Source organism: Chelon labrosus (assembly GCF_963514085.1).
Source record: "Chelon labrosus genome assembly, chromosome: 9".
NCBI lineage: Eukaryota > Metazoa > Chordata > Actinopteri > Mugiliformes > Mugilidae > Chelon > Chelon labrosus.
In genome coordinates, this window is record NC_140359.1 from 10,679,382 (window position 1) to 10,695,661 (window position 16,280).

The 16,280-nt window shown below is 42.5% G+C and overlaps 2 protein-coding genes across 2 annotated transcripts in view; one reads left to right on the plus strand and one right to left on the minus strand.

Moving 5' to 3' along the window:
* The first annotated feature begins 352 nt into the window (after nt 1-352).
* On the plus strand, nt 353-9,595 carry npc1l1 (NPC1-like 1). The gene is made up of 21 exons (XM_084552155.1): nt 353-567; nt 1,465-1,626; nt 1,787-2,701; nt 2,855-3,148; nt 3,250-3,473; nt 3,568-3,668; nt 3,776-3,948; nt 4,169-4,297; nt 4,749-4,931; nt 5,016-5,130; nt 5,254-5,519; nt 5,695-5,784; nt 5,875-6,065; nt 7,140-7,267; nt 7,365-7,494; nt 7,578-7,633; nt 7,720-7,870; nt 7,959-8,190; nt 8,648-8,761; nt 8,917-9,079; nt 9,168-9,595. Exons 1-21 carry the CDS (start codon nt 526-528, stop codon nt 9,389-9,391), a joined length of 4,083 nt encoding a protein of 1,360 aa, XP_084408281.1. The 5' UTR covers nt 353-525; the 3' UTR covers nt 9,392-9,595.
* Nucleotides 9,596-10,079: 484 nt separating this feature from the next.
* LOC311492778 (rapamycin-insensitive companion of mTOR-like) overlaps nt 10,080-16,280 on the minus strand; it is a 21,653-nt gene continuing 15,452 nt past the window's right edge. The window contains exons 36-37 of the mRNA XM_084551182.1: nt 12,564-12,702; nt 10,080-12,466 (exon numbers count right to left, since the gene is read on the minus strand). Of these exons, the coding sequence (XP_084407308.1) occupies nt 12,386-12,466; nt 12,564-12,702 (220 nt within the window). The 3' untranslated portion in view covers nt 10,080-12,385. The remainder of the gene's footprint in view (nt 12,467-12,563; nt 12,703-16,280) is intronic.

A 16,280-nucleotide genomic window follows, 5' to 3' on the forward strand; every position in this document is an offset into this window, starting at 1 on the left:
GTTTTGATGTTGTGGCTGATCAGTGTACATAAGTTTCTGGCTGTGAGTGTACTGATCTGACTAAGTTCAACAAACATCTAGCAGTTGTCAACGGGAACACCCACAGAGGGTGACTAAGTATATATGGTCAGATACACGTCGAGGAAGGGCTGGGTGCAGCTGTATTCTTGGATTCCCCAAATAGTTTCTGAATCTCCCCGGTAACATTATCAAAATACATTCAGCGTTAATAATCAAACAGAGGAATTGATTAATGTGAGCTGCGATTGGCCAGCAGCTGTGTCGGACCAGATAAGACACCTGTGACATCACAGGATCAGTGATGTTGGACACGAAGTTTCACCCTCCCTTAGATTGTTAGTCAGACAGACAGATGATAGCAGAGAGAGGAGGACTTAGATGCTGCAGATCACGTCTCTCTGTCCCTGTCTAATGCATCTTCCAGAAAGACAACAGTGATTAATTTACACTCCATTTTCTTCTAAGGGCTCTGACTCTTCTGTCGCTGAAACACTCTCAGGAATTATGGTCCGATTTCAAGTTCTGATCGCTTTCCTGACCTGTATGGTAAGTTGGACCGGCAACTTTCCTTGTTAGGGAACCTGATCGTGTCATATGATGTACCATAATGTATTACTGTACTAACACTGTACACTTCAGGCAACAGCAATATCATTTCAGTTTATTTTTACTTCAGTATTAAAAACATATTTCTGCTTCTAAATGTCTTCACTAGGATATGATCTGTGACCAAGATTAAAAAGTAGAACAATACATGTAATTCCTTTAATAATAAAAAATACTAAATAAATGCAATGGTTTAACTAAGTGTAGGTATTGATACATAAGAACCACAGAACCATAAATGCCTTTGTCACATCTTTACATGCAAAGGCACAGTTATGGAAGCAGAAGAGGCTTAATAAGTTACTTAGACAATGAGTCCTCAGATAAATGTCTGTGGCTTTAAGTTCAGCTTTATGGAAAACACTAAATAACGAAAAAAAAAAAAAAAACAGTGCATGATTTTTTTGTGTGCATTTCTATTTGTGTTTACGAAACAGAAATGTTTTAATAGGAAAGAGATTAAAATTATGTTAATTTAAATAATTTAAATCAAATGTACGGAGAAAACTAAATAGCAAAAAATAAAACATAGAAAAACACAACGGATAAAAATGTGCATTTTTGATATTCCTGTATGTATTACAGTTTGTGTTTACTAAATAGAAATATGATAAAAATGATATCACTAAAAATCTTATTTAAATCAAGTACTCTTGTGTAAAGTTTGAAAAGAAATTGACAAAGAAACATTCTTTAGCATGTTAGGTTTTTTTTTTTTTAGCTTATTGTTTAATTTTAAATTTAAAGTTGCAGTTGAGTTTGTTTTATTCGAGTATAAACGACGTTAAAAGTGAGCCTCCCTCCCTTCAACATATTGTGTGACTGTTTTCACCACAGGTGCTGTCAGAGGCCCAACATGAGCCAGGCTACTGTGCTTTCTATGAGGAGTGTGGTCGCAACCCTTCCCTGGGTGACACCCTCATTCCTCCTATCGTCCCCTGTCTCGACTACAGCCGTGCCCGGCGCCTAACAGGACAACATTACAAGAAACTCAAAGAGGTTTGTAGATCCTGCTCAATGTTCAAGCTGAACATAGGGATGAATAAAGCATGGTAGAGTCGGTACAAACTCAGTGTTTTTTCTCTATTTTCAATAAATAGGTTTAACAGTATCCTTGTGTTTAGTTGGTCAGTTTATAAAATAGCACTTGTTCTTGTAGGTGTGTCCCATTTTGGACCGTGGAGAGAACGACACGTACGCGTGCTGCTCCATCAAACAGCTGAGTTCCCTGGAAACGAGCCTGACCCTGTCCAAGGCAGTGCTGAACCGATGCCCTTCCTGCGCTGACAACTTTGCTCACCTCCACTGCATCAACACCTGCAGCCCGGACCAGACCCAGATAGTCAATGTCACAAAGGTGATGAATGTCAACTCTTCCCTAGGCATAACAAAAGAAGCTGTTATAGCCTACCAGTCATTCATCACCACCACCTTTGCAGACACCGCCTTCCAGTCTTGTAAAAATGTCAGGATCCCAGCCACAGGAGGCTTTGCGATTGCCACTATGTGCGGTCGGTATGGTGCCAAACTGTGCACCCCCCAGCGCTGGTATGATTTCCAGGGGGACTCAAGTAACGGCCTGGCTCCACTGGATATCGATTTCCATCTTATGAAAGAGGGCGACACTACGGGACTGCCGGAGGGTCTGATCCCCTACAATGGACGTGCTCTGAAGTGTAACGAGATCACAACTTCAGGAGGTCAGGGCTGCTCCTGCCAGGACTGCCAAGAGTCGTGCCCGAGTGTGCCTTCTCCTGCACCACCTCCTGCTCCCTTCACACTGGTGGGGACAGATGGTGTCCTCGTGATATGTATCATCTTATTCTGTCTACTGACGTGTGCCTTCCTTGTGTACCTCGCTGTCTCTTACTGCATGAGCTCTGGGAAAAGAAAGGGAGAAGAGAAAAGAAAGTGTAAGAGAAAAGACAAAGACCAGAACAGTAAAGATGTGACCCAGGAGGTCATCGATCCATCAGAGGTGACCTGTGTAGACAAGAACAGCTTAGCTGCCCAAGCTTTCCTTAGCTTACAGTTTCAGCGTTGGGGAACCGTCATGGCCACTTATCCTTTCACAGTAAGTATCTTTTACCAGTAAAATGTCTGGGTGTATTAAAAGGGAGGTTGAATTTTAGTGCTCATAAAGCGAACAAGAAGAAAATGTTAAATGTTAAAGTGGCTTTAATAGAAGTTGAAGAGGATCAGTCTCAACATTTTATCTTCTTTCAAGGTGCTCCTGCTGTCGGCGATAGTCGTGGCTGTTTTCAGTGTCGGGCTCAAGTCCATTGAGCTCACCACTGATCCAGTTGAGCTGTGGTCTGCTCCCAACAGCCGGGCCCGCCTGGAGAAAGACTTCCATGACACACACTTTGACCCCTTCTTCAGGACAAACCAGCTCATCTTGACAGCACCAGATAGAAAAGGCAATGTTTACGACTCGCTGCTGTTTGGACCGCAGAATTTCAGCGGCCTTGTGTCCAAAGATCTCATCATTGAGCTGCTGGAGCTCCAGAAACGAATACAGGTAAAGAGCCCATTGTCAAAATTAGGATCTGGCGGTATTTAGAAAAAAACCCACTGTATTATTTTTAACACTCTGATACCCATTCAATGCCATTTTTTTAGAATATCGAGTTCTGGTCAAAAGATTTGAACCGCACAGCGAGTCTAAAGGACGTGTGTTTTGCACCGCTGAATCCATCCAACGCCACCCTGACTGACTGTGCTGTCAACAGCTTGCCACAGTACTTTCAAAACAGCCTGCACAACATTAATGCTAAGGTGAATATGACTGAACTTGGAGTGACCAAAGAGGTGGACTGGAGAGACCACTTGATCTACTGCCTCAAGTAAGTATTCCTTTAAAAGAAACTCTACTTCATCTGCAGCTGTTTATGGACTTCATCTTTACCATGTAACCTTCTCTCCCCTTCTTCCATCTAGCTCACCACTGTCCTTCAAAGACATCACGGATTTAGGTATGAGCTGCATGGCTGATTACGGAGCTCCGGTCTTTTCGTTTCTGGCTGTGGGAGGCTATGAGAGTGAGTGACTTTCAGTATCACCCTTCGCTCATGACATACCTATACAACACAAAAACATGATGGTGTTTCTAACTCACTTAACTTTATACATCTTGCGTTTTCCTCAGATGAAGACTACACCAATGCTCAGGCTTTCATCCTGACCTTCTCCCTCAACAACTACCCTCGCGATGACCCCAAATTCAGAGTGGCCCTGCAGTGGGAGTCAGAGTTTCTTAAAGTCGTCCAGGACTACCAGAACAACCCGGCAGCCAACTTCACCTTTGCATACATGGCGGAGGTACAGTAAACTGTGGGATCTCAAAGGACACATTATTTGTCTTTCACAATTGTCTCCTATCTAGCAAAATGCTCAGAAAAGGAGAAAAACATGTAGTTATCAGTTGCTGTGCCGATAAAGAACAGCTGCCACAGCTTTTTATTCCTCTCTCCGTATGGCCTCACGCTGAACCTATAAGCCCCTAATCCTTTCACATGTCTCTGTTCTCCCGTGTCTACAGAGGTCTCTAGAGGATGAGATTAATCGAACAACAGCAGAAGATATCCCCATCTTTATGATCAGCTATGCAGTGATCTTTATTTACATCGCTGTGGCGCTGGGGGAGTACACTTCGTGGAAGCGCATACTGGTGAGGCTATAGAGGAATATAATGTGATTCATTTTAATTTTTTCACAGGCATTTATGGACCCTGAACAATTAACCCAAGTAACTGCATCATCTCCACACTTTTGGTTTCAACACTGACGTGGCTGATGGGAATGACCCAATGTTTAGGAGCACATAGCTCAAAGCACCAGACCCCTTGGATGTGAAAAACAAAAACATACATTGTGGCTGGCATAAGATAGACCTGTACCAAGAAAGTAAAATTGATGAACCCAGTACTTTTCACAAATATGATAAGGAGAAGCTGCCATGGCTCTATCAGCTGTATAGTGCTTATCTTGACAGTAGAGCACACAGGTTTATTGGTCATGAAGTTATAAAATACGGAAAACACGATACAGTGAAAGACGCAGGAAAAAGGTTCACTGAGGTGACTGAACAGTAAAGTTGGATTTTTATCTCTGTCCTGTAGGTGGATTCCAAGTTTCTGGTGGGTCTGGGTGGGATCCTGGTGGTCGGCTGCTCTGTCCTTTCCTCTATGGGTTTCTACTCTTGGATCGGCATCCCCTCCTCGCTGGTCATTCTGCAGGTCGTGCCCTTCCTGGTGCTCGCTGTTGGAGCTGACAACATCTTCATATTTGTTCTTGAGTATCAAGTGCGTATCTCTGTGAGCGCTATACATATCTAGGAGGTTGTGTTTGATTGTCAGTAATGTTACCTTTCGCACCCATCTTTGCAGAGAGATTTAAGGAAGCCCGGAGAGAAGAGGGAGGAGCAGATTGGTCGGGTCCTCGGAAACGTGGCTCCCAGCATGCTCTTGTGCAGTCTCTCTGAGTCTATCTGCTTCTTTCTAGGTAGGAATTTTAATCTGAGAAAAAAAAAAAAAAAAAAAACTAAATTCATTTTTTTAAAGCTTATAGATTCAGTTTCCACACAATGTGTAAATCTCTGAACATGTTTTCGTTCTGCTACACCAGGGGCTCTGTCCACCATGCCCGCAGTGAAGACCTTTGCTTTGTACGCTGCTTTGGCCGTGCTCATGGACTTCATCCTGCAGATAACAGCCTTTGTCGCCCTGCTGTCCCTGGATGCCCGGCGACAAGACAGCAACCGCTGTGAACTGTTCTGTTGTGTTAAAGTCTCAACAAAGCGTTCCGAAAAGCCTAATGAGGGCTTCCTGCTGCCCCTCATGAGGAAATACTACGCCCCTGTCTTACTACACCGCTACACTAGGATCATAGTGGTAAAGCTGCTAACCAACTGGCAAAATCATACAGACAAGATTCACAAATATTTCTCAACCTGTGACCTCTGATAATTTATTGTGAAATCTAGTGAGATCAGATCTACTTAAACCGGCATACGGTCATGTTTAACTGGATATTTGTTGGATTTACTCAGTTCTGTTTTCTCCTCAGATGTTGGTTTTCATCTTCATGTTCTGTGCGTCCTTATTCCTTATGATGAATGTGACAGTGGGTCTGGATCAAGAGCTGGCTATGCCTCAGGTCAGTAAACAAGGCTGGGGAAATATTAATTATTAAGGAGCTCCCATCTTTCCAAGTAACCTCACAAAGATTTTTCTGCTTTTGGCGCAGGGATCTTACATGCTGACCTATTTCCAGTACCTGTACAAATACTTTGAAGTCGGAGTCCCCGTTTATTTCGTGACAAAAAGGGGCTTCAACTTCACCTCCGTGGCGGGCATGAACGCAACCTGCTCCAGTGTGGGCTGTGATCAGTTTTCAATGACCCAGAAGATCCAGTACGCCACCAGCTACCCCGAACTGTGAGTCCGAGTGTCCATTTTCATAATCTGAACAGGAGAAAATACAGGCGTGGAGACAAGGGGCACACCACTGCTGCTCGGTTATCAATCAATTCCTTTGCCTAGTACAGGAGAGAGACTAAATCTGCCTGTGTGCTTCACATCGTCACCAGTCCCCCTGACAGATCCTTGAACCTGTTGATATCGTAGTAGCAACCTCCAACTATCAGATTAGTTAATGATAAACTCCGTTATCCATGAGTGCCACCGAGCAGATAAAAGCAGCGTCTAACTGACTGTGCAAAACAGAGAGAGATATCCACAAATAATTACTCTTATAAAAGTTACGAATGCACTGTCAGAGGCTGAATTTTGTCGGAATCGTGATGATCAGGAGTAATAAGCATCCTGCAGTGTGGCGCCTGCCAAAGAGACATGTAACTCGTGATGTGTGCACAAGGCACTTCAAGCAGAGACGTTTTCCATGATACATCTAAAAACCTTGTTACTGTGATACTTGGCAGCGCAGTTAAAACAGGTAAAAAACATAGATAAGAATTATTATGGAGCTAATCTAATCTATCACTAGATAGAATGACCAAAGTGACTCATTGCATTTACCTGAAGAGTTTCAAATGCTTCCTCAATATAATCTAAAATTACACTCCCTTTAACTTATGTAATATAAATACTACTCTCAAAAAGAAGTTTGACAATTTGGGGGAAATGTGCTTTTTTGCTCTCTAGATGTGTAGATTGATACTGATGCATAGTAAATATGAAGCTACAGACAGCCACATAAAGACTGGAAACATGGGGACCGCGGCTGAAAGTAGTCCCCAACAGATGCACAATTCTCTGGGGTTTTACTCACATTTGCCAAAACCCACAGTGCTCAGCTGCTTTAGGAAAGGGCTGAGATTAAAGTACACACAGTATCTGTCAGTTAAACCAACGGGATTGGGTCTGAGCGCCGCAGACCGACTAACGCATTGGCGTTTTCGGAGTGCTCCTGGGACTTGGTGGCTCTAAGAGAAACACTCTTCTTATCCTCCGCTGACGTGTATATACCTGCCTCCTTCCTGTGAACTGCAGATCCTATATGGGTATACCTGCTAACTCGTGGGTGGATGATTTCATTGACTGGTTGAACCCTGGATCCAAATGTTGTCGCCTGTACAGCTTTGGACCAAACAAAGGAAATTTCTGTCCTGCAAGTGAATGTAAGAATACAAAAAACTAGCACACATTTGTACCTGGGAATTCCCTAACATGAAGGTAGATATTACCCTTTATTAACTCTGTTCGTCTGTCCCACAGCTGCATTGTTGTGTCTCAACAAGTGTATGGCTACTCCTTCTGATGGTGTCCTCAGGCCCACCGTGGAGGAGTTCAACCGCTTCCTCCCTGACTTCCTGGGTAACAGGCCTGACCTGCAGTGCCCCAAAGGGTATGTATTGTAGCACCGCACACAGGCACGCAAACACCTCCACAACATGCAAACATCAATCTCACTGTTGTTTCTTTAAACAGTGGTTTAGGAGCGTATGACACGGCCGTGGTGAGAGATGAAAGTGGAGAAATAATAGGTAAGTCACCTCAAATCGTCTCAAAGCGCTCGAACACGTTAGAAATTTATTGCACTTATTGAATTTCTTTTTCCCGGCCTTCCCAGCCTCTCGTTTCATGGCTTACCACACGCCTCTGACCAACTCTCAGGAGTTCACTGCTGCACTGCTAAAGGCCAGAGAGCTGGCCTACAACATCACCATGGGCATGAGGCAAATAGAAGGCACCTCGCCTGACTTTGAAGTATTTCCTTACACGTACGTACTTTTATTTGCGATCTCCTTCGCGTCACCGTCCCTCCTCTACAGCCTGTAGTTTCTGACTGTCATTTTGTCATCTTTCCAGGATAACTAACGTATTTTATGAGCAGTACTTGACCATTGTGCCGGAGGGACTCTTCAACATCTCCATGTGTCTGCTGCCGACCTTCGTGGTGTGCTGCCTGCTGCTGGGTCTGGATCTGCGCTCCGGCCTGCTCAACTTGCTCACCATAATCATGATCACCGTGGATACCGTTGGAGTCATGACACTGTGGGACATCCACTACAATGCGGTGGCTCTTATCAACCTGGTCACGGTAAGAACAGAATATGTGTATACTATGTAGGGATTTGTTTCTAGTTTATTGGACTGATTTTTAATTTCAAATTGGTTTCTTCTGTGGTTTTAGAGGGAGATTTTTATTCAGTCTTGATAGACTTTTTTAACAAATTGTCAGATCGCATGTGTTACCTGGAGAAACATGGATGTTAACTAACTATATAAATTATAGTTCTCTGAAGGGATACGTATCTTGATGATAAAGAAAGTTCTTTTTGGGGAGAGATAGTTTGCAAACTAAACTGGTTTCACACTTCGGCTGAAATTTGGGCACAACAGTAACAGAACATCTCTCACCAAGAAGTAATTCCTTAGTTTGTTCCAAAAAGCCATTGATAACAACTGAATCATTCACATACATTTTATTACTGTTAATGAAAAAAAATCATTACTTTTGCAAAATAATGGTCTGACATCCTGTATATTGTTTGCAGGCGGTGGGCATCTCTGTGGAGTTTGTGTCCCATATGACAAGATCCTTTGCACTCAGCACTAAGGGCACACATGTGGAAAGAGCAATGGAGGCTACAGCCAACATGGGCAGTGCAGTAAGTGAACTACAAGGCAGTCTAGTACAGACATGACTGAAACACTTCAACAATTGGACATAATGAATATTTAAGTGTCACACAAACCTAACTCTAACACATTATGCCACAAAATAGCAGCTGCCTGAATGTAATATTTGTTTTGTACCCTGAAGGTGTTTGCTGGTGTTGCTATGACCAACCTGCCAGGCATCCTTGTTCTGGCGCTTGCCAAAGCGCAGCTTATCCAGATTTTCTTCTTCCGGTTAAACCTTGTCATTACCCTTCTGGGGGTGGCTCATGGGCTCATATTCCTCCCTGTGCTGCTCAGTTATTTTGGTACGTACTTTATTTTATCTTTCTGCTCAACAGAGGAATGAGATGAATCAGAAAGTGAGTACTGAATGTTTGTGTTTCCTTCTCTCAGGTCCAGGTACAAATAAGGCGGTGCTGCTGCAGCTCCAGCAGGCCAAAGCAAAGTCCAGCCAAGAGCTGACAAATAGCCACTTGAGACATGTCTATGATAACATAAGCTATGAACACAATGAGGTGAAACAGGATGAAGACGCAAAAGACACAGCCAACCCTCCTCCCTATACCTTTATATCACCTCAACCCACAGAAAAGGTGGTAGGAATTGACCGGTTCTGAGCACCAACCCCAAAAACTGTTTTCGAGCCCTGATGAACGAATACCTCCTTAATATACCGAGCAGGGATGGACACAGAAAAGGACACATGACAAGGAGTCACGTATTTGACTCCATCCACAAATCATTAACTTTATGTACCTCAATCAGAAATGGATCTGTGTGGCTGACGATAACACACAGTTGTGCAATATTTCGGAGCAGTGCAAGAGCAGGCTATTGCTGCGAGAGTCAACCTCCCAATCTCCACATATTTAATTGTGAGATTTTTTTGTTTTGTTTGATAAGACAGGAAGGTGACATAGGATCTTGAAGTAGTTATTTTGTATTTTTTTTAAATTTTTTACTGAATGTAATTATTTTGTATATGCGTGAAACTTCAAAGTAGGATGTCCAGCGTGATTAAAAGGAACACACACTCCAGCACTTCATAATGTAGCTTCCTCAGTGCAATCAGTGAAAAAATATTAAATATGTTTATTGGTGGAATGATAATAATGGTCTTGCAGAAACTGTTTGGTAATGACATGTGTTTAATTTATTGTGTCAGAACAGACGCACATTTTTCTTGTTCTTTGCTCTTCTACAAGTACAAAGGTATGGAAGAAGACCTGCTAAATTTGGTATTGAAAGCAATAAGACTCCACAAAAATAAAGGAGCATTCTTCTAAAATGTCCATTATATTTTAATATGTTGCTTCAAAGCAGACATACAATTCTTTTGTACTTTTCATACACCTGCATTTGACCTCAGGATATAAAGGATCTCCACTATGAAAAACATCACGCAGACCCCTCATATTTTTTTCATATAAAGAACAGGAATAGTTACAGATGGGCCTGCATCCATGCTCCAGCCCTGAGGACTGCTTCACAAGCGGTTTGCCGACACTACTCGCAGCACATGCAGATCACAAATAAACTCGAATTGCAGGTAGATTTATGAGCTCTACAGTCCACCATACTTGCTCTCACGTGCAAGTATGGCGTTCCTTTTGATGAGTTTAAAGTGCCAAAATTAAAGCGTCAGAAGATGAGTGTTGTGTGTAGCAGCTTGCAAGTGGCCAGTTTCATGAAAGGGGCCCCTGCTTTACATGTTCTAAACATCTGTCTGTACACAACATCTGAAGTACGGCAACTGCTCATTCATTTCTTTGAAGGGAGAAGCACTGATGGGAAAGCGTTGAAATTGACCACAGTGAAGAGCTTTAAGGTACCGCATGATTTGACCTTAAGAAAGAGGGAGTAACGGTCCTACATCTAAATGAGCACCTTCAGTTGAAACCGAGTATCTCCCAGGAAACGCACATATTAAGGGTTATAAGTAACAAATAAAAGGAAATGTTGGGTATTTCAAATGTTGTTTTATTAACAATGCATCCCTCTGATAGGATTGTATGTTTCTTTAGGTCATCAATGCCCCCAAAAACATACTGTACACATTATACAAGGGAAACCACGGTTCAGGCAAAACAAAAAAAAAAAGAAAAAAAAAAAAATCTTTTTAAATTATAATACAGTCTTGAGGAAAAAATATAAATAACTTTTTTCTTCTCTGGTCGAGCTCACTCTATGGTACAGACATATAATAAATAGATCGGATCTGACATCACTCAGCTGATCTATGAATCATCTCTCTATGAGTCCATTTGTGTAGCAGCATTATAGCAAGAACAAGCCAATGGAAACAAGAGAACCCTGTTTCCCTGGAAACCTCTCACAAATCCTTTAGTTTATCACATCCCCTCCATCTCACCCAATGACAGACAGTGATAATGCATTGTGGAAACAGATCCGGGGTAAATATACTCATAAGATGTTATGGCAGCATGTAAATGGCAACCTTTTTTTCTTTAAAAAAAAAAAAAAAAAGAAAGAAAAAAAAGAAGGGTTTTACAAGCGGAAACACGTTAAGGTGGTGTTACAAGTTTGCCATGCTTGTTGGACATGCAGTGGAGGTGAAGCGCGGAGGTAAGAAGGCATAGTGATAGGTAGCTGCAGGTCTGTGAGCAGAGTTTGGTACTAAATCTGTAATGAAGCACTCTACAGATAGCTTGTACAGCCGAGCATCTTACCAAAGATGAAGGCAGGTCCTCAGACGCCTAATAAAAATGCAACGGCTGAAGAAAAACATTAAAGGTCCTAAGCAAGTAAAGGATGGAATAAACTAGCACTAAATCACATGCTATTCTCCTTATGTACTCTGTAAGGGGCGGTAGATATAATGCTTTAGAAAGTACAATATTAGAGATGTTTGATTGTCTGAGATACAATAGAAAAGTAATTGGCTGTCTGTGCTGACAAGAGGCTACAGGTTGTAGGAAGTGGTGAGGAAGGAGAAGCGAAAGAACACATCTGGGTAGAAAGAATCACGAGTCAGGGGGTGGGATATGAACCAGGGAGGCTCCAGATACGTTTTAAAAACCGACGGATCCCTCTGTAGTGTTTTGTTGGAGAAAAGAACGCGAGGTCCGTAGAATCACCGGGTAGACACGACAACATGCCTTATTTCATTACAGAAAAAACACCACCTCAGGAAAGAGATAAAATCAACATTATTATCATTATTATTTTTTAAATACAGCTCGAGTCTTTGTCTTAATGATCCAGCTTGTCCTTAAGTATTATGTTGATGTATTATTGAGTGTTGCTCAAGATTGCCAACCCATCCGAAAACAGTATTTGGTTAAACGGCTCCCCCTTTTTCCTGCAACAAATAAAAAGTCTAAAAACAGCATTAGGCGTGACGGGTTACATTTGTTTACAGATACTGATGTCCTTTGTTTCCAGCTCGTGCTCGCTAGAAGAAAGGTGAGTGATGACCATCTCCTCCTTTTCCTTGGCTGTGGCACTCTGTTTTAAGCAACAGAAACATATCAAACGTTTCCCCACTTCCCAGAGCTATAACTTATATTATCTCAGTCTTGCTTTCTTTCCATGGTTTTAAGGAGCCAGGACTGCAGCTGTGCGGGGGGAAACATGGTGGCGGGGGATGATCAGGATTCTGCAGGAGGGTCAGCATCTTCTTCGACGGGTTTTGGTAGCTTCGTCAGGATCGCCTCTGCTTCCTCGTACATCTGAACAAAAGAGGAGATGCGGTTAAACATGTGGGATTGTGAGCACAATGGTGCAAAGTGTCTGAAAAGGTAGAGGAAGTTTGGTGGGATCTCTTACTGGCATAAATTGCACGTCCTGGAAGAGTTCTTGTATGAAGCGTCTTGAAGTCAAGCGAAACATACAATGGGCTAAGAGGTGAGAGACCTCGGAGTACAGGCAAATGTCATCAAACGCATAAGGAAACTTCTCCTTTATCCTGAAAAGAAGACACCAATTCAGCAGACCGTGAAAAACTATTTCTTTGATTCCACAATGAAACAAATGGTATACACACAATTACTACCCCGTACGCCCTCACTGGCCATGGCATTCAAGAACCTCTCACCACTCTTGCTGTAGCACATCATGTTTGCAACTGTTAGGTGTAAGCATTTTGTTTGGCTGTTTCATCGCCTGCCATGTCCAATTTCCTTTGTTTACCTCTTTATTTTTATTCTAGGTCTGCAAGACTGAAGGCTGGACAAGGCTGCAAAGGGGCTTTGTTCATTCTTCTTCTCTATTTCCATCAGGCATTCTCTTTACTTGAGTCTGCCCTAAACTGTTGAGTACCACCATTGGACAGCTTCTGTGAGAGGTCTCGATTTCAGATACGTGATGAGCTACGATTTATGTTATGACCTGGCTTGTGGCCATACAATGGAGAGTAAATCTACAAATAGATCAGTGAATGTCCTATGTTAGAGTCTAGGGCAGGGGTGTCAAACACATGGCCCGCGGGCCAAAACCGGCCCGCCAGAGGATCTAATCTGGCCCGCGGCAAGAATTTGCAAAGTGTAAAATGTGGAAATTACATAGAAGACTACTAGTATTTGGGAAGGTTCATTAAGTATATGGAATGTCCTATGCTCAACATGGTCCCTGAACACACCATAGTCTTGTGTTGTAAATGGTATGGACAGGTGTCAATCTGTTTGCTTAGCCTATTAGTTAGAACTTAGTTCAGTGAGCTATAGTGTTTTAAGTTAGTGTGATTTAGTTACGTGCCTGCCTGCACAATGTAGTGTATTTGTTTGCTGGAGAGACTGGACGCTCAGTGGGAGCCTTTTCCGTCGGGAATTCTACTTATCTGATGCTAAACCGTGACCACACTGCAGACTGTTGCTAGCTAGCTAGCTCCTCGTGCTAGCAATATGAGAGACTTGTGTTTGGGAAACACTTACTGCATCAAGCTGCTGGGAACCTACTGGATGCTTATGAACGTGGACAGAGCCTGAGGACATGTTTTTTCGCCACAGTGACGGGACACTGCTGAAGGAGGGGTTTGCCAAATTATATCTAACATACTAACAGCCTTCTGCATCCAAGAAACTGTAAGTACTGTTTAGACACTGTGAACTGGATCCAAATGAGCTCCAACTTGTGCCAACGGTTCAGTGCCATAGACTAACTTACTTAATTGATGGACTTAATTGATATTAAATTCAACACCTGGTCAAAAATAAATGTTATGTGTGCTTCTAGAAGTACCTTTGTGATAATGTATTTCCTTTAAACGAGTAGGGAACTATGGGGCTACAGTGGTTTTGTTAATGTATGGGAGCCTGAGCTCTCATGGGCAGCATAGCTGTACATGAAGTTAACCAGGTCTCTCTGCACCTTAGAAAGAGTAATTCTGACTGCTGCTTTACACACATCCCAAATGTAATTCTCTAGTAGACCCGTCATCCGCTCACCTCCCATGCAAAGAGAAATTACTCACTAGTTCTGACCCTCCTGTAAAATAAGAGAAAAGAGGGCTGCTATTCCTAATTTGTCACTGTTCTAGTAAGGGAAGCGGACAGTACACAACATCCACAACTAAACAGCTGACGTCAATAAAATTGCACTTTTTTTATATACAGGTCCTTCTCAAAAAATTAGCATATTGTGATAAAGTTCATTCTTTTCCATAATGTAATGATAAAAATTAAACTTTCATATATTTTAGATTCATTGCACACCAACTGAAATATTTCAGGTCTTTTATTGTTTTAATACTGATGATTTTGGCATACAGCTCATGAAAACCCAAAATTCCTATCTCAAAAAATTTGCATATCATGAAAAGGTTCTCTAAACGAGCTATTAACCTAATCATCTGAATCAACGAATTAACTCGAAACACCTCCAAAAGATTCCTGAGGCTTTTAAAAACTCCCAGCCTGGTTCATTACTCAAAACCGCAATCATGGGTAAGACTGCCGACCTGACTGCTGTCCAGAAGGCCATCATTGACACCCTCAAGCAAGAGGGTAAGACACAGAAAGAAATTTCTGAACGAATAGGCTGTTCCCAGAGTGCCGTATCAAGGCACCTCAGTGGGAAGTCTGTGGGAAGGAAAAAGTGTGGCAGAAAACGCTGCACGACGAGAAGAGGTGACCGGACCCTGAGGAAGATTGTGGAGAAGGGCCGATTCCAGACCTTGGGGGACCTGCGGAAGCAGTGGACTGAGTCTGGAGTAGAAACATCCAGAGCCACCGTGCACAGGCGTGTGCAGGAAATGGGCTACAGGTGCCGCATTCCCCAGGTCAAGCCACTTTTGAACCAGAAACAGCGGCAGAAGCGCCTGACCTGGGCTACAGAGAAGCAGCACTGGACTGTTGCTCAGTGGTCCACATGGTGTATCCATTTTGCATGTCATTTGGAAATCAAGGTGCCAGAGTCTGGAGGAAGACTGGGGAGAAGGAAATGCCAAAATGCCTGAAGTCCAGTGTCAAGTACCCACAGTCAGTGATGGTCTGGGGTGCCATGTCAGCTGCTGGTGTTGGTCCACTGTGTTTTATCAAGGGCAGGGTCAATGCAGCTAGCTATCAGGAGATTTTGGAGCACTTCATGCTTCCATCTGCTGAAAAGCTTTATGGAGATGAAGATTTCATTTTTCAGCACGACCTGGCACCTGCTCACAGTGCCAAAACCACTGGTAAATGGTTTACTGACCATGGTATTACTGTGCTCAATTGGCCTGCCAACTCTCCTGACCTGAACCCCATAGAGAATCTGTGGGATATTGTGAAGAGAAAGTTGAGAGACGCAAGACCCAACACTCTGGATGAGCTTAAGGCCGCTATCGAAGCATCCTGGGCCTCCATAAGACCTCAGCAGTGCCACAGGCTGATTGCCTCCATGCCACGCCGCATTGAAGCAGTCATTTCTGCAAAAGGATTCCCGACCAAGTATTGAGTGCATAACTGAACATAATTATTTGAAGGTTGACTTTTTTTGTATTAAAAACACTTTTCTTTTATTGGTAGGATGAAATATGCTAATTTTTTGAGATAGGGATTTTTGGTTTTCATGAGCTGTATGCCAAAATCATCAGTATTAAAACAATAAAAGACCTGAAATATTTCAGTTGGTGTGCAATGAATCTAAAATATATGAAAGTTTAATTTTTATCATTACATTATGGAAAAGAATGAACTTTATCACAATATGCTAATTTTTTGAGAAGGACCTGTATATATATATAAATTCCAGGTTGTTCATAAATGTTTTGCAAAAGGATGGCTTGGTAAATGTAAACATTTTCATGATGTACTTGTACTTCTTTGCACTAAAACAAAGGGAAACATTTGGAGTTATCGTTATTTATAGGTTATTGTACTATAATATTTCTGGTCCGGCCCGATTTAGATCACATTGAGCTGTATGTGGCCCCTGAGCTAAAATTAATTTGACACCCCTGGTCTAGGGGATAAAGAGTTAAAGTCCAAGCAGCTCTAATGAGAGCACAGTGAGCTCCAAAAGCAAGGTGTGCGGGCAGGCAGGTCTCCCCAGGTATTCATTTTAATTACA